The sequence below is a fragment of the Syngnathus scovelli genome, chromosome 20 (assembly GCF_024217435.2).
Source record: "Syngnathus scovelli strain Florida chromosome 20, RoL_Ssco_1.2, whole genome shotgun sequence".
NCBI classification, from domain to species: domain Eukaryota; kingdom Metazoa; phylum Chordata; class Actinopteri; order Syngnathiformes; family Syngnathidae; genus Syngnathus; species Syngnathus scovelli.
This window is the reverse complement of record NC_090866.1, coordinates 4130329-4153470: the sequence shown is the minus strand read 5'-3', so window position 1 is coordinate 4153470 and position 23142 is coordinate 4130329. Positions and strand designations below refer to the sequence as shown.

At 44.9% G+C, this 23142-nt stretch overlaps 1 protein-coding gene across 11 annotated transcripts in view; it reads right to left on the bottom strand.

Moving 5' to 3' along the window:
• The window catches only part of utrn (utrophin), a 74020-nt gene that overhangs the window by 24357 nt on the left and 26521 nt on the right, over window positions 1–23142 (bottom strand). For 7 of the 11 annotated variants that reach the window (XM_049757912.2, XM_049757911.2, XM_049757918.2 and 4 more), the window contains 15 exons: window positions 22931–23103; window positions 21407–21557; window positions 21166–21341; window positions 20776–20911; window positions 20402–20542; window positions 20177–20329; window positions 20007–20108; window positions 19703–19826; window positions 18926–19149; window positions 18728–18845; window positions 18444–18658; window positions 18027–18181; window positions 17340–17529; window positions 1845–2017; window positions 760–916 (listed from right to left, as the gene is read on the bottom strand). In XM_049757912.2, coding sequence (XP_049613869.1) covers window positions 760–916; window positions 1845–2017; window positions 17340–17529; window positions 18027–18181; window positions 18444–18658; window positions 18728–18845; window positions 18926–19149; window positions 19703–19826; window positions 20007–20108; window positions 20177–20329; window positions 20402–20542; window positions 20776–20911; window positions 21166–21341; window positions 21407–21557; window positions 22931–23103 — 2388 coding nt within the window. Of the gene's footprint in view, window positions 1–759; window positions 917–1844; window positions 2018–3680; window positions 6613–15367; window positions 16992–17339; window positions 17530–18026; window positions 18182–18443; window positions 18659–18727; window positions 18846–18925; window positions 19150–19702; window positions 19827–20006; window positions 20109–20176; window positions 20330–20401; window positions 20543–20775; window positions 20991–21165; window positions 21342–21406; window positions 21558–22930; window positions 23104–23142 lie in introns of those variants that run through there. The other 4 variants (XM_049757913.2, XM_049757920.1, XM_049757921.2 and 1 more) reach the window with 4 other exon arrangements.

Here is a 23142-nt window from a genome sequence, read left to right as displayed (position 1 = left end):
GGCGTGGACTTCCATCCCCGGAGGTGGCACTTCCAGCAACGGAGGTGGCTGGGACCTACGTAGAGTAGGACCGGGCGTGCGTAGGAGCAGTGGCCAAGCCCCATACACCGTCCCCGGACCCCCGACTTCCATCCACGGAGGTGAAAGAGAGCTCCGTAGAGTACGACCGGATGTGCGTAAAAGCCATGTCCAAGCCCCATCCACCATCCCCGGACAGCCACCTGGCTGAGCGCCGGCCCCCGACTTCCATCCACGGAGGTGAAAGAGAGCTCCGTAGAGTAGGACAGGGCGTGCGTAAAAGCCATAATAGTTTTTCAAACCTTCTGTGTCACTCCAAATCATTAAATCCTTCAAACTCCTTCAAACTCTTCGTCCTCCGTGTCACTTACAAACAAAGCCGTAAATGATGCCGGTAGTACTTCATCATCTTCGTCATCCCGTGATCGAATCTTTGTCCTTTACGTAAACAACCGCCGCTCCGCTGACATCACTTGAAGTTCAAATTACAGTAAACCCTTGCTACATCGCGGTTCGTTTATTGCGGTTTCCCTTTTTTTTTTTTTTAAATTTTGAAAATATATGAAAAAATTCACATACAAGTCACTCCTCAGTATAAATCGGCCCCCCACCCAAACTATGAAAAGAAAAAACCCGCGACTTATAGTCCGAAAAATACGGTAGTATACAGTCATGTGTGTTATCGTTTAAATAACGCCAATCTTTTTTTCCCTCTTTTGTGACATTACCAAAATAACATACCGTGCAGTGGCTGTGCTGCCGCAGCAGGGTGGGCACGTCTCCACCGACAGGCATCTGCTTGGCCAGCTCCTCGTCTTGCGTGCAGATCCACCTCCACAGCTCCTCCAGGAGGCCCAACAGACGGGACCAGCGCTCGGCAGTGGCTTCCAGGTGGGCACTGCGTCCGTTTGGAAATATTAGTAGCAAGTTTGCATGTTATACAAAAAATAATGTATGACTGTATTTGGTTTGATGCATCTGTTTTACGGTCTCTTCAGAATGTTCCTGGTCATCTGGCTCTTGTCAACTTTAATTTTACCTACGCTTTCTTCACAGCCCCTCATACTGTGCTGACTGGGGTCTATCAGTGCCATCGGAAGTTTATGTGCCTCTCAGCTCCCTCTGGAGGTATATACACAGTGTATATATATATATATATATATATATATATATATATATATATATATATATATATATATATTTCACCCCCGAGCGCAACGCCAGACATGCTGAATCACGTGTGCAGTATCTGACGAACAACGCCTGCACACCACATAAATATTTCACGGGCACGCGAGTGACGCTCGATAAAAGAAAAATAGCCATCTGTGTTGTCTTTTATGGACTGGGCTCTGTCTTTGGGGTCATCCATCCATCCATTTTCTGAACCGCTTAGTCCCCACGGGGGTCGCGGGCGTGCTGGAGCCTATCCCAGCTGTCATCGGGCAGTAGGCGGGGGACACCCTGAACCGGTTGCCAGCCAATCGCAGGGCACACAGAGACAAACAACCATTCGCACTCGCACTCACACCTAGGGACAATTTGGAGTGATCAATCGGCCTACCAAGCATGTTATTGGGATGTGGGAGGAAACCGGAAACCCACGCGGGCTCGGGGAGAACATGCAAACTCCGCACAGGTAGGGCCGGAGGTGGAATCGAACCCGCACCCTCCTAACTGTGAGGCGGACGTGCTACCCAGTGCGCCACCGAGCCGCCCTCTTTGGGGTCATATATTATGAAAAACACGCTAAGTGGTGGGCTTGACATTTCCGGAATAGCATCAAGGAAACCCGGATAATGAGGCCGAAGCTCCTTTGGACTGACCGAATGTTGGCCGATTTGGCCTTGAGGTCGCTCCAGCGTTGGTTCATGTCATCCAGCCTGTGTTGAAGGAACACGGCCTCCTCGGAGCTTCCCAGAGCTTTGACCATTTTAGACTTGTTGCCGTCCACACTCTTGTAGATGTCATTGTGGGCGTCAATTTCCGCCTGGATGTCCTGCACGGACACAGAGAGTCACTTGAATGGAATACAAATGCAAAACAACCAACAAAATGGTGAATTCATGTTGCACAGGAGCGAGGTAATATTTTATTTTAGGAGAATGCCCTGGAGACCTTCTTTGACTGTGAAGCGCTTAACTTCTCTCCTTTGACATGGAATGTCAACCTGGGTGCAACTCCCTGAGCAATGTCTGCCTTTGCTCTTATCACTGCTACAGAAAATATCACACTGCGTGTAGAGAACATTTTCACAACTTGTGCAACTATAGCACAACAGTAGACCCTCATTTATCATGAGGGATAAGTTACAAAACCACCCGCGAGAGGGGAAACTGTTTACTAGTGACTCCCGATTCAAAGTTTTATTGCAATAAATTCAGTCTTGCCTAATTCCTGAAAAAAAAGATCACTTAATTTGCAATATCGTGGGGGCGCAAATGAAGAATTGCGTAATAGCGGGGGTCTACTGTATTACATAAGCGCAGGACTGGGGGTATATTAGCGCTTCCCGTGCTCCCGTCAAACGCTTTATTCTGGGATGAGTAAAATCGCTCTACTTTTCCTGCCGCTCGTGCTCTGGGACGCTCTCGCTTCCGTTGGAGCCATTTGAACACAAAATAAAGAAACCCCGGTTAGCATATGGATGGCCTGCAGCAGACGCCAATATAACGAGCTGGTAATGACTGCGTTTTGCGTAATAATAAAATAAAACATTCAATAATGACAACGGCCACGTGGGGGCAGTCTAACGCACAGATGGATTTATTGTAGGGTCGGGTTACAGCTCCTTGGTACGGCAGTAATATTAGTTGTTGAACATCAAAACACTTAGATAAATAAAGATAACAAAAGGCATGGTGTTAAAAGCAGCTAAAGAGCGTGTTTATGACACATGCTAAACATTTGGCACGTCCACTCAATGACAGCGCGTCAACAAGATTCATGCACTGCCGTTGAGCCAGCTGGATGTAACTCGAGTTATTACTCGAGTGCTTCCCTCTTTTTTGAACTTAGGCACTTTGATAACTAATAAACACTTACTGTAAGCACACACGTACACTGGGAGAGAAAACAGACACCGTATGGCCATTGGTTGAGCCTACATTCATTGACAAAAGCTCCTTTTAGAATTCAAGTTAGCGAGTGAAAGACAGTCTGTGTTCAGACAACAAACAAAATATTAGTCGGTAACTCAGCGTGCAACAAAAGGTTGTCTGTCTGCTGGTATGTCATGTTCTAGTCGTGGTTGATGGATGCTAATTAATTAGATTTGGCCGTTTGGGGGTGCCCCGCAGCAACATTATTAATTATGGAAAAATACCCGTGACGTGCAATGCTTGGAATGACAAATAAATAAATAAATAAATAAATAAATAAATAAATAAATACAAAGAAACTTTCTACTTTTGTGTGTATGTGGTTAAAAAGCCGGAACAAAAATTGTCATCTTTGGTCTTTAATTATATGCCACCAATGCGGTAAATGGCGTCTAAGTACAGGCAATATCATGCAAAGGTCTCTCGGCACACAAGCGCTCTTCATTATTTAATGGCTGCAATTACGATTGGAAGTGTACCCACGGTGAGGAAGCAAAGTAAAAAAACTATTTGTGATCGCGCTGCCTTGAGGGCAAAGAAATCGGCTCGATAAATAAATACCTGTTCAAACTTTCCGAGTAGTTCGTGCAAACTGAAGTTTAAGCCAATCATATTGCGGCATGTGATTTGGCTCCTCCCACTCCTGCCAAGCTCCTCTACATCCTCCTACGGGTCTTGTCAAAGGTCAGCGGAAATGTCCTCCAAGCATACTTCCTGGGGGGGATCTGGAATTGCGATTAACGGGACGTTCTCCGACTGAGGATCCAACAAATCTTGGATTGGAAGTCTGCAAATTGAAGATAAGACTCCGGGTGTCTTGAGGGATGTCGAACCGTCGTCTGCTTGCCTCCACTTGTTTTTGTTTTTTTTTGGGCATAAAGCCTTCCGGGGACGTCCGGCCTTGTTCTGGATTACGCCAACTCCAAAGGCACATGGAAGTTATCAGGTGCCAAAAGTCAACTGAGCCTCCTAATCACGAGCGGCACTTGGTCAAGGAATGCTTTCTTCTGGTCTCGGAGTCCAAGGCCACATGTTCATTCGACGGCCCAGCGCCCGAGATGACTCCTCGCTCATGGCTGCCGCAATTTCCGCCGAAAGCTGGATGTTTGCTCCTCGAGGGTTTCTTGGGGGGTCTCGCCGCGCCGCCGGCTGCCTGAGCGGCTCTCCGGCCCACTACGAGCCCCTTCTCTCATTTTCACAGCTGTTCATTATTGTAATTTCCCCTTCCCCACCTCTTCCTACCTCTCTCGCTCTCTCTCTCTCTTTCCCACCCTGCCTGTCCCCTAAACTAACTTGGACACGCCACACACACACTTCCTGAGGCCGAGCCCTGCCGCCCGCCGGTGCTTTCGAGACTTATACACAAAGTTTTTTGAGGAGACCAAATAAACGGCTGACAGATGAAGTGATGAGTAGGCCACTAGGCCAAATGTCCAAAGGGACCAAAAGAAGGAAATGAAGGGCGTACCCACACTTGGACATTTTAACCGTGACTGAGTTTTTTTGGATTGTGGATTATTTCGTTTCTGTTGGGCTCAACACGATGGGTGTTAGCTATTAGTTACCTTGGCCTTGACGACTCGGCTGACTCAAACTCTTAAATCATCGGGGCTCTCGTCAAGCATACATTAACGATGCCCTCGCGACAACGTTACGTTGGCATTGGGAACAGAGGAAGTGGAAACATGCAGCGCACATCAAAGCCGAGCAGACAGATGGCTGTCAGGCCGAAGGAGCTGGAGTGAGAATGCCAGAAAGACAAATACAAGGTTGAATATTCATAAGAAGACTTTGGAGTGCGCTTAGCTCATTAAAAAGATCTACATACTCCGGGGCCTTTAAACAGCATTTTTGATTCATGCAGACAACTTGACAACTTTGGTTTTGAGGAAACCAAAATGTATTAGATAATATGGAGACGTTTTTTTTTTTTTTTGGTTTATATGATTTATGTGGCACAGTAGTATGTTGTATCATACTGACGGTTTCTAGGATTGTATGGAGGAATTTTTTTTTTTTCAGAAATATGAGTGACAAAACGAGCAGTTTGCCATGCGAAGAGGGAGCACAAGTGATGGCGCCCAGACAAAGTTAAACAAGCATGTAACAGGATCACCAAGGAGGCGCTTGCACGCAAACACACCCGGAGCCGGCTTTCACTAAACGGGCGACCTCGCGTGAAGCAAAAAGCTTCCGACCTCACACGATCCCGTTTTTTAAAACGGAAAGCTTGTGCTATGCTCCAGGTTATCTCGGCTGCAAGTAAATGAAGGAAACAGTAAAAGGAGATTGTAAAAAGCGTAAATTTACTCTTGACGTGACACAGCTGCCGTTAAAAAATACACGTCGCTGTCTTCCAATGGGAATCCAATAACGGAAGCACAGGTCGTAGTCGTCAGGTGGCACTCAAGATGCTACAATTCATGGCGAGAACGACTCGGAAGAAGCACCGAGATTGATCCGATGTGCTGCTGTTGCTGATGATAATCAGCTATCGATTGGCGTGTGGCTGCGCTAACAAGACACTCGAGAGATAAAGATCGAATTTGAAAAATAAAACACGATCCTTAGTCTGTCGAGTAACATGATGATGCCAGTTCATATTTAGAGAAAATCAGCTGTTCTTTGCAGAGGATAAAGACTATGCACATATTTATTTGTTTTGAAATATCCGCTGCTTAAACATTTATAAACAGCGCTGCGTAGACGCTAATTGTTAGCCTAAGGCGGTTCCCATTATTTGTAAGCATTAGGATGAAGCTAGCAGACTTAAACGAAGCTACATTTTAGAACCCATAACGTTTCTCATGACATTCTATCATAACCAAAGAGCTGGGGAAAAAAAAGTTAATGCGAGTCAAATGAGACTCTGATTGGCTTGGGCCATCGTGTTGGCATGATGTTTCAAGATTCCCGAGTGTCTTTAATGTGACTTTTAAAGAAAGAGGCTTTTAGATGAGCGGAGATGACAGATGCTGGGAGATGAGTCACTTGAAAAAGGCTGAAGAGGAAAAAAACGGAATCAAAGCCGCGACTAGCAATAAAAGGGATGATCCAGTTTTGTTGCCGTGCTACGGCCACAAAAGCGAGGACAAGGGATTCACAATTTGTATTGAAAATTCCGTTCAAAGAACAAGACAAAAACGCCGCTTAGCACTATCTTTCCAACATTTTTGTTATTTGTGATGTTTAGGGCAGGGGAGTGATGGAAGTCAGATAAAACGCTCCCTTTAGTGGCAGGTAGCGTGTGAAAAGGTCCCAATTCTAAAAAAGCCGGCCTCCACCAAAGCAAAACATTCCATCGGGCTCTTTTGATAACAAGCCCGCCTTGAAATTACATTTTCCAATCCTCACATCCATAAACATCATTTTATGCCACCGCCCCCACACAAGCGCATCCTTCTCATATTCCTTCATAAATATTCATTACGCCAAGCGATTCCCTTTTTAATTCAAACTCCCTTTCCTAAAGTCTAGAAAAGAAGAGGTACTATCAGGACTTAGATGGATACTAGTGATAAAAAATGAGAGAGAGAGAGAGAGAGAGAGAGAGAGAGAGAGAGAGAGAGAGAGAGAGAGAGAGAGAGAGAGAGAGAGAGAGAGAGAGAGAGAGAGAGAGAGAGAGAGAGAGAGAGAGAGAGAGAGAGAGAGAGAGAGAGAGAGAGAGAGAGAGAGAGAGAGAGAGAGAGAGAGAGAGAGAGAGAGAGAGAGAGAGAGCCTTGCAGGGAATGCGCAACTGACATGAAGGAGAATTTAGATACAAATCAATAGATAATGTGCTGGTGGTGAATGAACATCACGCAGATCAATGAAAAAAAATTGCTGTATGAAGCAAAAAGAAGAAGCGGCCGCGATGGTAAAGTAAAAAAAAAAAAAAGTTCAGAAGAGGGTGTGTCGCGCTCGCAACGCTTCCTGCGCCGACGCCACGACCCCTCCCCTCCCCGAGGGACTCGCCTGTAATTTTGTTGGAGAAATGATAAGGAAACTTCCTTTGTGCTCAACAAGTCGCTTTTTTTTTTACCCAATATAGCGATTTATTATCTTCCCATTTATTTTAAACAAAAAACAAACAATAAATCTGAAAATAGGATCCTACTACATTGTCCAATAAATTCACTTCAATTCTATCCTATGAACAAGATGACAAGTTGGAATCTCCCGCCGTTAGTCGTTGTTTATTCCCGTCAACGTCCATAACTCTGTGACCCGTGTTCCCAGCATCAAAATGCAAATTGCCACATCACGCAAAAGAAGAGACCCCCCCCACACACACACACACACACTTTTTTGCTAATGATGCAACGAGCCGAGATGGAGGAAAAAAAAAAAGTGACGGAACCGTAAAGCTTTGTTGCTAAATAAAGCACGTCCTTGCTGTAGATCAAGTCGAGTCAGCGACTACAGTAAATCTGTCACACACACACGCACACACACGCACACACACGCACGCACACACGCACACACACACACACGCACACACGCGCACACACACACACACGAGTCGCTCTTTTGCAAAACTTTTGAAACCTTCCTCCAAAATCCTAATTGTACTTCACACTCAATTTTCTTCCCATTAATACATTTCTTATCCAGAGTGAAAGCGAAATAAGGTCAAAGGAGGGCGGGCGCTTTTCGACAGTCAGACGCGATTGAACACGGGATGAGGTCGCAGAAGTGGACGACCGCATCCGATTTCTTAGAGCAGCATTTCGCGCCGTCAGCGTCAGACACGTCAAAAGCTGAGTCGTCGAGCGTAAAAATAGATGTAAACACAAAAAGAATTTAAAAAAATGTTTTTAAAAAAACAGTTCAGTACACGCATTTGTGATTATGTTAAGTTGTCAATTAAAAATAGTAGCAAAAGATAAATATAATTTCCTCCAAATTCCAAATCAAGCTTTTAAGAGGTCGACAGAAAGCGGGCGCCTTTCAAAATTCAACTTGACAACTTAATGCTAAAAAATTGCGTAATGAGATAAATGCAGTTAATGACGAAGGGAAAAAATGCGATGATAAAAAAAGACATTTGGGGTTGGTAGTTACTATTTTCTCTCTGATGTTTTTTTTTTTTTTCCTGATGAGTAATCATAGCTGCGCGCACACAAAAATTTATTTTCGTGTGGTTTTAATCGGGGGTTCCTTTGATCGCCTCGCCGAGGAAAGCCATCTTGAAAAGTAGATGAAAGGCCTCTCCAATTAGAAGCCTGCTGGAAACGAAATGCGTATTCGTTCAAAAATACGTGTACACATTAGCAGCCCCCCCCAAAAAAAATAATAAAATACACCAAAAGATTTCCTTGAAATTGAGGTTGGATATAATTAGAAATACATCATTTTCATTCATCTGCTCATATTAAACCTCAAATCTGATCAACGGGAGTACATTCACTGGTCCAATTTCAAAGTGCCAAATTTCTCACCACCTCTGCCTGTTTTACAATAAATGAAGCCGTCGGACAAAATAAGAAATAAGCGAAATAAGCTTTTTTTTTTCATGTCTCCCCATTATCATGATCGTCGACGTCTTTCATAACGTTCATCAATTCCAGAGAAGCACTCGGGCATAGCGCGCTTTCGCAAGAGATGCATCAGAACGTTTCGCTGCTTTAAATCCTTTTAAGTGGCCTCTCGCATCCCTCCTGGATAAGTGGGAGATGATGGGCCAGATTCATTTCCTTGGCCATGATTTGCATCTAGTTAGTGCTCGGGGGCATCAAAAGTGTCAGAAGTTGGGAGCCAATTAACCTGCCTTTAACCTGCCGGGCCCTTACAAAGCAAGACTAAGACGGTGGATTAAAAGCAGACGACTGCTTAGAACCACCCGACTCGGGTTCTGGTAGAAAAATCAGAGGCGGAGGCAACAAGACCCATTATCTTATTAGGACTAGTGTTCCATTTATTTTATTTTTGTTTTAGTATTATTATTATTTAGCATAATTTAACCTTTAAATGTGTGGGGCTAAAGCTAATGCTAACGTATTCGTCATTATTACTATTATTATTATTATCATTGTTGTTATTGTTATCATTATTATTATTATCGTCATTATTATTATCATTATTATTATTATTATTATTATTATTATTATTGTGTCTCTGTGGTTTAAGTCTTGAACAGATAATGAACAAAAATCTGGGGCAACATGTAGATATAAAAAAAAATTGCCTGCGCCATGTCAAAGTTTAACGATCATCTTGAGGATTCGCCAAGGAAAATGGAAAGCTCCGTCCCTAAGTACTTTTATTCTTCCACGCGATGACTGATAGAAGTTCTATCGTATTGAGACGGATTTAATTAATTTTCGAGCGCCGATCGCACAAACCGACGTGCAATCCGAGCCGCGTCATCTCTGAAAAGCATCGCTCGGTGTACTTTTTATTAATAGCGCGTCGCCGCGTATCATATTTTTGCTCTTTAATGAAGCCTGATCGACTGAGCCGGCCTCCCTGGTGGCAACGGCGGCCTCCGTGATTCAACCCAGAATGAGGCTACGAAAATAATGAAATATAATAACCTGCTTTCAAGAATTTAGCTCATGCTGCAGGTTGGAGACGTTTACCATCCAGAACCTTCCTAATTTCCGAGTGTGGGTGAGTCAACCTGTCCATATTATTGACTCCTAAAGTAGGCGATGCGGCTTTTCCTATAACAATAAGTAATGCTATATACTTTTTATACTAATATAAAGTGCCTTGGCAGTTAGTTCTGTATTAGTATAATAAACACTGAGCAACATCAATGGATGGATTTACTAAGATGGGGGAAAAGCTAATAGCTTGGCACGCATCCAACACACGAATACTACAGTAATTGCGCTTTTTATACACATTTTCATACGGAGGGAAAGGTAAGTGTGGCAGGAAGCGAGCGGGAGTCTTTGGGGAGCTTAGCTTTGACAGGAGGTGACTTATGAGGAGCGCATATACATCTCACTCTATGCGGTCGGTCTATTTCTATATCATCAGCAGTCTGGTGTCATTCATTCCAATCAGAAAGGTGAAAGCGGGCATATTCTGGGCATCAATCTGGGAATTTGGTCAAAGAGGAGTCTTTAAAGGAAGTCAATGGTGTCTTTTTTTTATTTTTTATTTTTTTTAAGTAGATACAATTAGGCTAATGTAGCTGGGTTAAACGTGAGCCAGCTTTGTCATAATTGCAGCCATTCGCATGTCAGCCGATGACAGAGCAGCCATTTTGAAATGCCACTTTTGGCAAATCCAAGAGGAGACTAAGGGCAGCAAGGATTTTTAGGATTTTTATCTGTGATCAAATTACCTGGGTATATCTGCATGTGTATCTGTGTATGTGTGTGTGTGTGTGTGTGTGTGTGCGTGTGTGTTTCTCATTTCCTCTTGCCAGCGGGCTGGCAGTGACACCGTCATGGCAACCGGCATCAGCAACGCGTGTTTGTCAGCCAGATAGCAGTGATGCGCAAGCACGCGCACACACACAGTCACACACACAGATTTGCACATGCTCAATCATTCACTCACACACACGCACACAAACACAGGACCTCTGCTCGGTACACAGTGTTCCACATATGACATGGAAAACCTTTAACACGGAAGCATCATAAGAAGCGTGTGTGTGTGTGCCCATCGCACTATAACGAAGCAGTCGCACAAAGGTGACGCCAGAGGGAGAAGGTTAACAGGAAGAAGGACAGCCGCTCGCATTGACCTGTCAATCATTTAGTCGCCGTGCTACTGTCTGATGGGGGCGGAGCCTGACACCAGCTATAAATAGAGCGAGACAGAATGGAAAGGAGGACACATGATATGTCAACCAAGAGTGTGTCTGTACATCTGGATCCCTGCTAGTCATGGTCAAAAGCGGATGCAAAATCTGTTCTAGGTGCTGCTGTTTTGGTTTGCAACGGAGTTTACCACTACTACGAGGAAATACAGTGTGTGCATGCATCTGTGTGCTGGCCCACGCCCATGTGTGTTTCCCAGAGTGATTAGCAGTAATTAATGGCCTCTCTCTGGGAACAGGAAAACATCAATCCAAAATTAGAGCTTGATGAACTACCACAAAGATCAACCAACCTCAGGGCAAACACAGAAAACATGACACACAAACTCATGGCGAGTCCGATTTCAGATCGATGATGTCAACACCCAAAATAACCTCTGAAGTGACAACGTGACTTACACGTCGGCGTTTAGACATTTTGAAATTTGCGACGAGTCATGGGAGACGGCTCGCATCTAATTAGCGCCATATCAAATTAGAGCATTCAAATGAACACGGACGCTTTTAGGCATTCAAGCGTGACAAAAACAAGAGTAAAAAGAAGCAATTTTATACTGGACAAGAGTGTCCATCTAAACATTTATAACTGTCAATACTCTTAAGTTTTAATAAAGTCCAATAATATAGAGTGCTATTCTTCTTAATAAAAATATTTCAACATTTTCATTCATTTTGTCGGGAAGACATAATCTGTGTTCCAAGTTCCAAGCGGGCGCCACTGTATTTGTATTCCCACCACTGCCAACAACTCTCCTTCAATGCAATGACATTACATCAGCTCCCACCATCTTGCCATTTTCCCTCCGGTCACGTGACGCAATGCTCCACGATGGCATGGAGCGAGCGGCCGCGCTTTGAACGCGCGACTTGTGATCCTCACTTAAACAAGGCTCGTCTTCATGTCTCACTTCTAATCTTTAAACATGTTTTGCAAATTTCAAATCACCGATCCGTCCATTCACCTCCCCGCCGCTGCTGTGTGCTGCTTCTGTGAGACCCCACTAGCCAGCTGTTCGCCACCGGGGATTACAGAGTATATATAACCCGCTTTATCTTTAATCTGCTGTCATCGAGCATCAGAAAACATTTGCACATTTGCCGCCAGACTTACCTCTAAAAGGCACGCAGAGGCTAGCACGCTTATGGCTGGCGTACATTAAATATATTGTGTAACCACATAAATCACACAAATTTAAGATTATTTAAAATAAATCGAGGCACGAAAGAGTCAAGCTATCAACTTGGAATTGTGCATGTGTGCTTGCTTGACACATTCTTCGGTAATAGAGTTGAATAAAAAAGCGACACACAAAGGGAAAAGAAATCGTTCCATGTGGCACATTCACATCAAGCCCGACGTACATCTTTTGGCAAACAAGCAAGCTAACCACAGAGACGGGAGAAAACGGCTGAAGGTCAAAAAGGCTTCACGCTGACAAGGTAAATTAGACATCGGAGTGCCTCACTCCAGGTCAGTGTGACTTTCTCCCTTACAGAGTGGCGGGCTTAAAATTCTGGGCAGCATAAACAGTCTGGTGACAGAAGAAAAATACTTTAAGGTAATATTCATCACTATGTAACATAGAGTTTTGAGTTATAGTCCCAATGATCGTCACACACACATCTGGGTGTGGTGAAATTTGTCCTCTGCATTTAACCCATCCCCGTGTGATTTTGATCCATCCCCTGGGGGAGAGGGGAGCAGTGAGCAGCAGCGGTGCCGCGCTCGGGAATCATTTGGTGATCTAAACCCCCAATTGCAAACCTTAATGCTGAGTGCCAAGCAGGGAGGCAATGGGTCCCATTTTTTATAGTCTTTGGTATGACCCGGCCAGGGTTTGAACCCACAACCTTCCAGTCTCAGGGCGGACACTCTACCACTAGGTCACTGAGCTGGTTTATTTATGTATATATATATATTTTGATTTAGAAAAATATTATTTCCCTTTCCCTTTTTATTTGCAGTATTGACCCCCCCCCCCAAAAAAAACTCAGTTGTCAAAAATGAAGTTGCTGTCAAGTTGTTTTACAGCCAGCAAGCCTCCGTGAGTTATTCCCCTGTCAAAAGTGTTGTTCCGAGCAACAAAGTGCTGCCTTATTCTGGCTGGAGCCTTCTCTGTGTACTCGCTCGCTTGCTTTGCGGCATCATAAAGTGCGCGGAGCGATAAAGCAGACATCTTTAGCATCTTTGGCCTCTCGTTGCATCCGGCCTGAGCGCGTCTAATGGAACTGGGAGTGCACAAGACAAATCCATGGCAAATCACACACAGAGGCATTAGCGGGCTCAATATGTGTTGGGAGAAGAAAAAGCCACAAACAGAGCCAGCTTTATGGACTACTTGGTGCGTCTAATAACATTAGGCTTATTGGTTTATCTGATGCCTGGGAGTGAGACTTTTTTTTTCCACTGATCATTAAACAAAAAGTTATTTAAACCTTATAAAAGATGAATGAACAACAACTGAGTATTAAACAGTGAGGATATTCTCTGTTTACACAAAATTAAACAAACATACAGACAAGAAGGATTTTCTTTTTTTATCCCAGTCTGGCTCACTTGTCGTATTGTGTTCCACGGGGTTCTATTCTAGATCCCCTGCTGTTCTATTGAATTTATTGCCGCTGGGTTCCAGTGGCCTGGGGGACCTCATTTGATTCACATTCACTTAAACTTCACTAATAGTCTCAGCAAAAGGTTACAAAAGGCTTCTTTGCCTCCAAAGCACATTTGCAGGAAATTCGTCGGGAATGAATGAAAAAAAAATCCGCAATCCATTGCTGTGAACGTGAGCTCCGTCAACTTTAGAAGATAACAAACAAACAGACATGGATTTATCGATCCTGCCCATCCCAGTCTAATCTCAAATGTGAGGCTTACTTCATCACACAGCTTTGATTGTTTTTCACCTGTCTTGTCGCCGTGTTTAGGTCAGCAGGAGTTTATTGGTCAAGACTCGAAGAGCGGCACGCCTGGTTGGTTCATCGTGAGGCCCTGGTGGCTTGTTTTATCTCCGCGTGTGTGTGTGTGTGTGTGTGTGTGTGTGTGTGTGTGTGTGTTTGACCGCGGCCGTGCTGCTAAAAATTGGCTGGAGGTTTCTCCTCCATCACTCTCCCCAGGAGGGTTACCCTGGTACCCTCATTACCCTGCCAGCTCTGTCTCCATATGCTCTCATTCCCCCTGTTAAAGCACGATTTAGAGACACGATCTAAAATCTGTTTTTTTTCCGATTGGACCGTTTGAACGTCAAACAGGCTAACAAACATTCGCGCAGACTTTTTAGCTAAGCAAGTGAACCAACTAAATAACAAATCGTGATAGAAAGAAAAAAGTACAGACATCGATAAAACAGCATTGTGACCGCCTCAAGTGAGACATCACACGGCCCGGGAGGCTTAGTCCCAATCAAATCCATCAAGCGGAAGGGCAACGGGCTAGCGGGCGAGTGAGCGCCCCCTGGGAGGACAGCGCGACGCGACACGTCCGGCATGGCAGAATCTGTCTACCAAGTGGAGGTCAATGCACTCGATGGGTGCTAATTGAGTGCAGAATGATTGATAGCCCTTCATGGCCAGGGTCTCTTCGGTTGTCTAGCTCAAAAATAATAGCACAGCGGAACTTGAATTGGTTCCACCGGCTAAAGTAAGTTGAACCATAAGAAGAAAACGGTGAATGTATGTAAGTAAACACACAACAGTGCCACCAAAAAAAAGGTCAATCTGAAAGCAAACGGTCCACCTTGGCACGCTGAGGAGTGACGGATTTATGGATTAAGACTGGCTTAGGCTGGACTGTCACATGTTGCTTTGATTGAAGCTGGCAAGCCATCACAAACGCTTGTGTTGCATTTATTCCCCTCCCGTCCACATTGGCCAATCCCCCTGTGATGAAAAAGACCCAGCTGACAACCAGCTGTGGCGCATTACGTCACCCTACGCTAGCCTTTTGCTCACAAGAAAGCTCCGGGGTGCCATTTTGGCTTTACAGCAGGCATGGAAAAGTATGCACACCCTGGCGGTAAGTAAGCACTGCAATCAAAAAATATTATTTTCTGCTGTTAAATTTTCTTTTTTCTGACCAGCAACAAGACAAAGAACTTAACTAAAAGTTTCCCTCTTCACCTAAATTAAAAGATGATGAATATGTCATATAGAACTGATCATATCCAGAAAAATTATGCAGAAAAGCTCAAGTTCCAAAAAATGTAGAATACTACGAGAATAAAGGTATGCTACAATATTATGAGAATTTATTCATATATTAAATGATTCTAGCCAACAGATTTAGACAAAAGTGCACGCCAGGTGGAGAAAACACCGATGAAGACTGAATCCGAAAGCAAACTGTCCAAGCCACTAACTTCACGATCTTAAAACCAAAACAATAATCTCCTCACACACCACCACGACGACAACAAAGATGCAAAGTTAAAACGACTTTCCCACACTGAATCATCAGCAAAAAACTCTCCCCGTGCTGCCGTGCACGTACCTTGCAGAGTTTCTGGTAGCGTGGCGAGCTGATTGCCATCCTCTGGAGCCTATGTAGGAAGACCACCACTTTCTGGAGGGAGGTCCGGACCATGGCCATCATTTTAGGACTGCTACAAGTCTGCAGCAGCCTGGCACCGGTCCGCATGCTATCACTGCTCTAGCCCGCTCATGCCGCTGCCATCCACCGTCTCCCTTTAGAAGCCTGCCAGACCCGAGCCCAGCCGACGGGATGCGCATGCACGCACGCGCTCGCTCGCTCCCTTCGCTTACTCACTCACGTGCACGCTGAGCTCAGCGTGGCTCTTCTTTTCATCACACACCAAACGGAGACTGACTTTCCCATCCATGACGACGTTTGCAAACCGGCTGAGACGCACATAAGAATTTTTTAAAAAGTGACGAGTAGAACAAAACGTTCGCTAATCCCCGTCGGAGAGACGAGGACAGCTGTGAAATGGAGCGAGGAAGGGGGGCGGGCGGCAGGTAGCGCCTCCTTTGTGCTCCGGCTACATCAAGGGAGAGGAGAGAGCCGATGAGTAATAACACGCATGATTGTCAACACGCGAGCAAAGGAGGAGGAGGAGGAGTTAGAGAGAGCTTCCTGGAAGCCAAAGTCCCCGATGGCAGTCTGCCTGGTACTGTCAAAGCGCTCCCACGTGAAACACAAAACCCCCCGTTGAGAAATGGGAGATACGTTACAAAATAGTAATGTCATAAATTACAAGGAAAAGTTAAGAAATATGAAAAGAGTCATAATAAATATAAAGTCGGAATCCTAACGAGGACGTCTTGTAAATGAAAAAAAAAGGAACCGAGTCGGCGTGCTCCAATTGTCCTATTTTCAGCACCTCCACGGCGGGATAATTGCCGTAACGTTCCGTTCTGCGGGCAGTGCAGTGAGGCGCCGTGACGCCTCTGACCCCGAGAGAGGTTGCGTAACAGCGGCTTGCTGCTTTGAAGTGCAGCTGAAAATTGCGACCGTGAGAGAAAAAGTAAGTCAAAAGTATGTGAAATGAGGCACACCAATAAGTAAAATTACAAAATAATCAGTAAAATGCTCCAATTTCCATCTGAACCATTCAGTGGCATCAAGGCAAATATTTGCTTTTGTAATTATTATACACACAGACAGTGGTCAGGGGGGGATTACGCTAAGCTCTGAGGAAGAAGAGAAGCCATTTGAGTCAAAGCACACTATTGACTCAGATTACAACAGACTCTTTTGTTGCCTCACTTATTGTTAAGATGGTATCGTATGTTTCCATGTGCTTTGACAAAGCCTGACGAAGGTAGCTCGTAAATGTGTTCATACTTTGATACTTTGTGCTACTTTCCGATTCCTCCGAATGACTTCACACTTGAACGCCATCCATCAATCTCAAGCGCAGCAGATAGAAAGAGAAACGACGTGGCTTTAATTAAGGCGATATGTCAGGGGGCAAAAAGCAAGTCCTGCTTTTGCGACAGCCGATCGCGCCAAGACATTTACAAACGCGCCGTAGGCATGGATGTCATTCTAATTTGGGGATTTGAACAATTTAGTAGAAGAGGTCTTTATTTTATTTTATACTATCTCCCGATTTTATTATTTTACTCTATGTAAGGTGATCTTGAGTGTCAGAAAGGCACCCTAAAATGAAATATATTATTATTATTATTATTATTATTATTATTATTATTATTATTATTATTATTATTACCAGCGAGCGCTGTAGCTTAGATGTTTTTTAGCGTTAGGCTAGCAGACTTAAAATCTATTTGGATATTGATTTAAATACAACAGCATCAAATGGGTTCACAAGCATGTCTCAAATGCAGGAATAAATTAGCCTTGCTCAATGTGCACACGTGTTCAAACGCCCCCTAACATGACCTCATGTCTGCACGCGTGTGGAGGACGACACCGCGATAATAGCTCCCACCTGTGCGCTGCCGCACGCGCACGTGCCTCGTCTCGACACGCGTCTTACCTCCAGCTGTCGTCTGAGCTCTTTGACGTGGACCGTGTCCTGTGACAAGTCCTCCCTCTGGGAAGCGTCAGCAAGCATGTTGACTGTGGTCTCGGCCTCCTGGAGCCACTTGAGGAAGGCTTCCAGCTCCCTGAGGGACGCCTGGAGGCCTTTCAGCTCGCCGTCCAGATGCCCGTGGCGGTCGTTGGCCCTGCACAGAACAAACTCAAGAAATGTATTTGTATCGCTATATTATTTTTATTACATTCTAATGAAAGGATTTCAAGCTAAAAAGTTACTGCCAATGCATAAATTCCAATTTTGGTATGGATTTTAAAAAGATGCATGATGGCCAATTTAGTTGTGATTGATCACAATCCTCCCATCACAAAATCAATACTTGGAAATGTCAACAATTAAATGACTCCTTAGTTATTACTTGATGTCTCCATCAATCTGATTCACGTTACAAGATCTTCAACGTATGATGAATAGATAAAAATAGCTGTCTACTAAAGTGGGTGTGGCCTTAGATGGGGATGACACACTCAAGCATGTTAAAAAAAAAAAAAAAAAAAACAGCAGCTCACTATAGAGATGTCCTACAATGCGTTTAACAGCTTGTTAAAATATGTGAGGCCTGAAGAGTAATGCAACCAATGTGGATGGCATCATCCGCACCTGAAAAAAAGAAAAAGTGCTGTGCACCTGTTGTTGAGGTTGTTCCAGGCGGCGTTATGTGAATCGGTGACTTCTTTCACCCGCCGGGTGTCGTCGGTGGAGTACTCGCGCAAAAGATGAGTGGACAGCTCGTTGAAGGCCGCCACCGCAGCTTGGCCTCGACTCAGCTCTTGCAAAAACGCCTGCGTCGACATAAACATCAGAAAATATGACACGACGTCCAGAGAGGCAGCGTGCTTGTGCATTCTTTGCTAAAAATAATAATAGTCTGGTGGTTTAAATAACATTCATATTGACTGCACTTAGTCAGACATGACTAAACACAAAGAGAAGCTGCTCTCAGTCGCCCCCTTGTGGTCGACCTACGCAATACATCAGGCAGACGCTGGGTGATTGTTTTTGTTTTTGTTGGTGGGACTACTCCCTAGGCTGTTGTCTTGTCACCTTGCTGTCAGCCAGCTGAATGGTCAGAGGGTGTCTAGACTCTCTTGACTGCTGCAGCATGTTGTGGAACCATCCTTCCTTGTGGCCAATCAGAGCCTGCACTTCCCGCCGCTGACACTCCCAATGATCGCTGTGACCGATCATGTTGTCCAGCTGCTGGAGTCGTGCCACCACGCCGTGCTGAGTGTTGTCCCACTGGTTGCGTACTCTCTCCACTGGAGCGATGATTTCAAAAAAATTATATTAACTCGAGACTAAATGGCGCGGGTGATGCTAGCACATACATTTCTCCGTGATGGACGTGCGCACATCTAGGTTGGACGTCTTGTTTTTGATGTTTTGTGCAAGAGTAAAAATGTCCTCCAGCTGAGGATGACGGTGCTCGAGGTCACTTTTTGTCACCTGGGAGGATGAAACAAACAGTTTGAATGAGAGAGATTCTTGCGAAAAAAAATTAATGAAAAGTTAAAAGCTGCTGTCACCTGAAGGCGCGCCATGGTGGTCCTGATCTCCTCTACGTCGCCCACTGTGACAATGTTGGACTTGAGCATCTGAGTGATGAGGACCAGCCAGTCGGCTAGCTCGGTGGCCGTCTCGTTGAGGTCGGTGGGCGCCACCAAGTCGGGCGTGTGCGGGGTCTGGTGGTGGGGGTCCTCACTCGCCAGGCTGGCCATCTGCACAGCTGAGGGCACTGAAGACACACTCACTGCAATGGAGAAAAGGAAGAGCTGTGAGAAGATTCTGATTTACTGGAACAGCTTTGCTAATTTCCCTTAGTGTGTTTTAATCAGTTTAAATGTGCTTAAAAGTCTGCAGGAGTGGTAAAACTATTAATTAAAAAAAAACTTCAACGAGTGGGACTGGATAAACAAGTTTTCACTGTATACATGTGCAAGAAAAAAATGGGAGCATGAATATTAAAAGGTGTTCTCGAAAGTAATGTACCAAATAGTGATGAATGATGTTCTGCGGCGACACCAAGTCGCCAAGCTGATTTGTAATTTCAGCATGCATTTTTCATACTGGAAATTAAAGCGTTCCTCTTCCTCGCTACTAAATAAATTTTCATATACTTTAATTTGTATGTAGTGTAGTATTAGTGTGCTAGATGCTACAACAGAAGCTGGAGTCGGATTGGTCGCTTTGTCGGCGTGTGAGCTGTGGCCTACAGCAGCTCCAAATGTGGAAAATGGATCAATAGAATTAACAGAACAAATAATTTCCAGTGTAAAATGTGTAAAAATGCGAGCGCTGTTTACCAAGTTGCTGGTGCTCGACCACCCGAGCGTGGTGCAGCGTCCACGGGGAGACGTGCGCCTGCAGAGACTCCCTCAGCCGACCATCTAGAACTTTCCAATCGGCCGCCAGCTGTTCCACCTTGCTCTGCTTGCCGTGAAACATTCAGAGGGTGAGATGAGGAATGAACGGCGCTTTAATAAAACAGCCAATTAAGCCACAATCAGTTAGGGGAAATAAAATGACCTGCTGCAATACGATGTAATTACACAGTATTGTGAACTTAGGCTGGCTTATTGAATAAATCATACGACTAGGCGGGGGAACCTTTTCATGAGGAGACAGCTGCTGGCGTCTCTGCAGCTCAATGGAGTGGGCCAAAAGGTCCTCTAAGTCCTTCTTTCTGTCTTTCATGGAAACCTCCAAAGCCTGAGAATGGTCAGAGAGGGTTCATGCATTTTGACTCGTGGTCAGTAGAAGTTAATTTTTTACGGTACCTGCGCTTGGCCGGGACTGAGGCCTCGATTTGTGATGGTCTGATGCGTGATGACTACCCAGTCGGTGAGCCGGTTCATTTTGTCGCGGAAGTGGGCGTGACTCTGCAGGTCGCCCTCGACCTGGCCCACTTTGTCCAACAACTCGTGGGTTATCTGCAGGTTGGGCGATGTAAAATACAGATGCTAATTAGCTTCCCTAATATATAGCTGTATGTTGCATCCCACCTTGCTCCAGTTGAGGTTGATGGCCCTAAGTTTGCCCACGTGGTGGTCTCGGCTCACGGTGTGACTGGCCAAGATCTGCGGGGCTTGTTTGTTGAGCCAGCCCAGATGTTCGTTCTGCGCGTCCATCTCCACGGCCAAGGCCTACGAGGGGAGACATTCGAGTCGTTTATCTCATCAAGCGCTATTGATCGAAGGGAAGGTAATCACGTTGGCCTCAGCGGAACAAATGGCGGAGGGGGAAAATCTAAGCTGCAATGCTTGTCAGTTAGAAAAGAAATGAAGTATAGCGGCTTTTGCTCCAGTAGACACCCTGCCCCAATTGGTCAGCCTGCTTTTTTTGTCCCCTGAGGAATTGAAATTGAATTGTGACCTACCTTGAGCTCTTTGAGGTTCTGGTCAGTGGAGGAGACGGGAAACGTAACCAAAGCATTTTCCGCCTGCTGCAGCCACGAAGCCAAATCCTCGCTTCGCTTTACCAGGTCGGCCAGGGCTGGATCGCCTGCCGCCAGCCTGCACGCACACATGCGTAGTCGACACATTCTTTACCCAGATTGCCATCTCGAGTTCCCTCCAGGTTGCAGACTTAATCCTGGAATTTACATTTAAATTACCATTTGCGTCTAATTGACGGTGCCGATAAGAAAACAAAGAGGATAGTCGGGAAGTGCTGACCTCTAATTGTAATCCAGTTACGGAAATTATGGCGTTACGAGTCTATATCGACATCATCATTTACATATTAGCCGCAAGGTTTTCATGAATACCTTCGCTGCCGATCCGCCACCTGGCGCTTCACGGCCCTCCAGCGCTGACTCAAGGCGTGGAGTTTGTCTTCCAGCAGAGGGCCGTCTGGGGAGGACAGCTGGCCGGTGATGCGCTCTCCTGTTCGGGTGAGGTTGGTCAGCACGGCCTGGTGACTGACGAGGCCTTCCTCGAGCTCCTGCAGAGAGATATGTAACTTTGCAGTCATGGACATCTAAACAAGCATCAACGCCTTCCACTGACCTCTTGGTGGCACCGTGCCGAGTCTAGGTCCAAGTGTCCCTCGGGACCGACGCTAGCTGACAGCAGCCTCTCAGTGTCGGTCAGCCACTGGCTCATGTCATTCATATCGCAGTGGAATTGCCTCCACTCCTCAACGGCGCGGTCACAGCTACTGCACAAGCAAAATTTGACCTTATTTATTCATTTTACACATTATAGATGCATTGTAGCAAGAAATAAATCCAAGCTCAAAATGTAGAGGAAATACTGTGCATATTAATTACCGTATTGGCCCAATATAAGACGACCCTGATTATAAGACCACTCACTCTTTTTCAAGACTCAAGTTTGAAAAAAATACTTTTTGAACACCAATTTTAATTTTTAAACAGAAAAGAATTACAGTACATCTGAAACAAATGATTATAACAATATATTCGAGAGAAAAAGCATGTCATTTTGCCTCATTCTAATCATGCAAAAACTGATCAAAGTGAAGTCTAACTGTAATTGTAGTCTTGAAACAAATCTGAATAAGGAAAAACATTGCAATAAAATAATGCAAACTGGTTTAAACTTGAGAGTAGTTGAGATCTGTCATGTCAGAACATTACTCCTCACAAACATCCTCAGTGTTACTGTCCACGTACGCGCACTCCCTCCTGTCGAACTCTTGAAAGCGGCCGCTCTGAGGACCACAGAAAGCTTTTCTCTGATTGTGAGCATTTTTTAGCTCTCCATCTCCGTACATTACACTCTGTGACACCATATTTCACAGCCGCTTTGCAATTGTATGAAGACTCTGCCTCATTTATCATCTTGAAGTTTGCATCATAACTTCTCCTCAGCTGCCGGTTAACCTGGCCGATCTTCGACCCACTTTTCTCCAGATTGTCGGTACGTTTCTCAATTTTCTGTTATCTTTGTTATTCTCTTATTTTCTTCTCTTTTCTTTCTTACCGCTATTTTTTATTTTTGTTCTTCATGCTACCGCTATTTTTATTTCTATTCTTCGTGACAGGGGTTCTCTTTGGCATGGGGAGTTAAGTTCAGCATTTGCTTTAAAGATATCTGGCGCCATCTAGCGTTGTGAATGGGTATAATGTCTAGACCCCGGATGTAAGACGACCCCTACTTTTTCAGTCTTATTTCAATGCAAAAAAATCACCGTCTTGTATTCAGGCCAATACGGTAAGTGTGAGGAATATTTTAAATCCACTTAAAAATAGGGAAACATCACTTAACTCCCCTCGTAGCGGAGAGCAGAAATTTGCATTCCGAATAAATCAACGGGAGGCTTCAACTGCCCGATTCTCAATGGTTTTATTTCCCGTAGTGCGGCAAATTTAATCGAGAGCAGTGAGGAAACGTTTTGGATGGATAATCTTATACGATGAACTCCATTTGTTTGGTTTTTAATGATGCCCCCAAGTTGGTGTGATTACTGTGAGATCACCTTATTGGTTCTGCTAATAGTATTTTTTTGCATCCCTTTGTGACTCCGAGGCAATTAAATTTGTTCTGTTAGTGAGGTGGGAAGCTTACCCTTTCCGCTGGTTGTACATGCGGTTGAGGCGGTCCCACTCGGCGTTGAGTTGCGTGAGCGTGTCCTCCGTCTGGGAGACTTCAGCGGGCGACGCGTGCCGGATCGTGTCCGCTTGGCGCTCGCGGATTTCGGCCACCCGCTCGCCCAGCTGCTCCAGGTTGTCGCTGATGGTCTGAAGGAAAGAGACCATTGATGTTACACATAACAAATC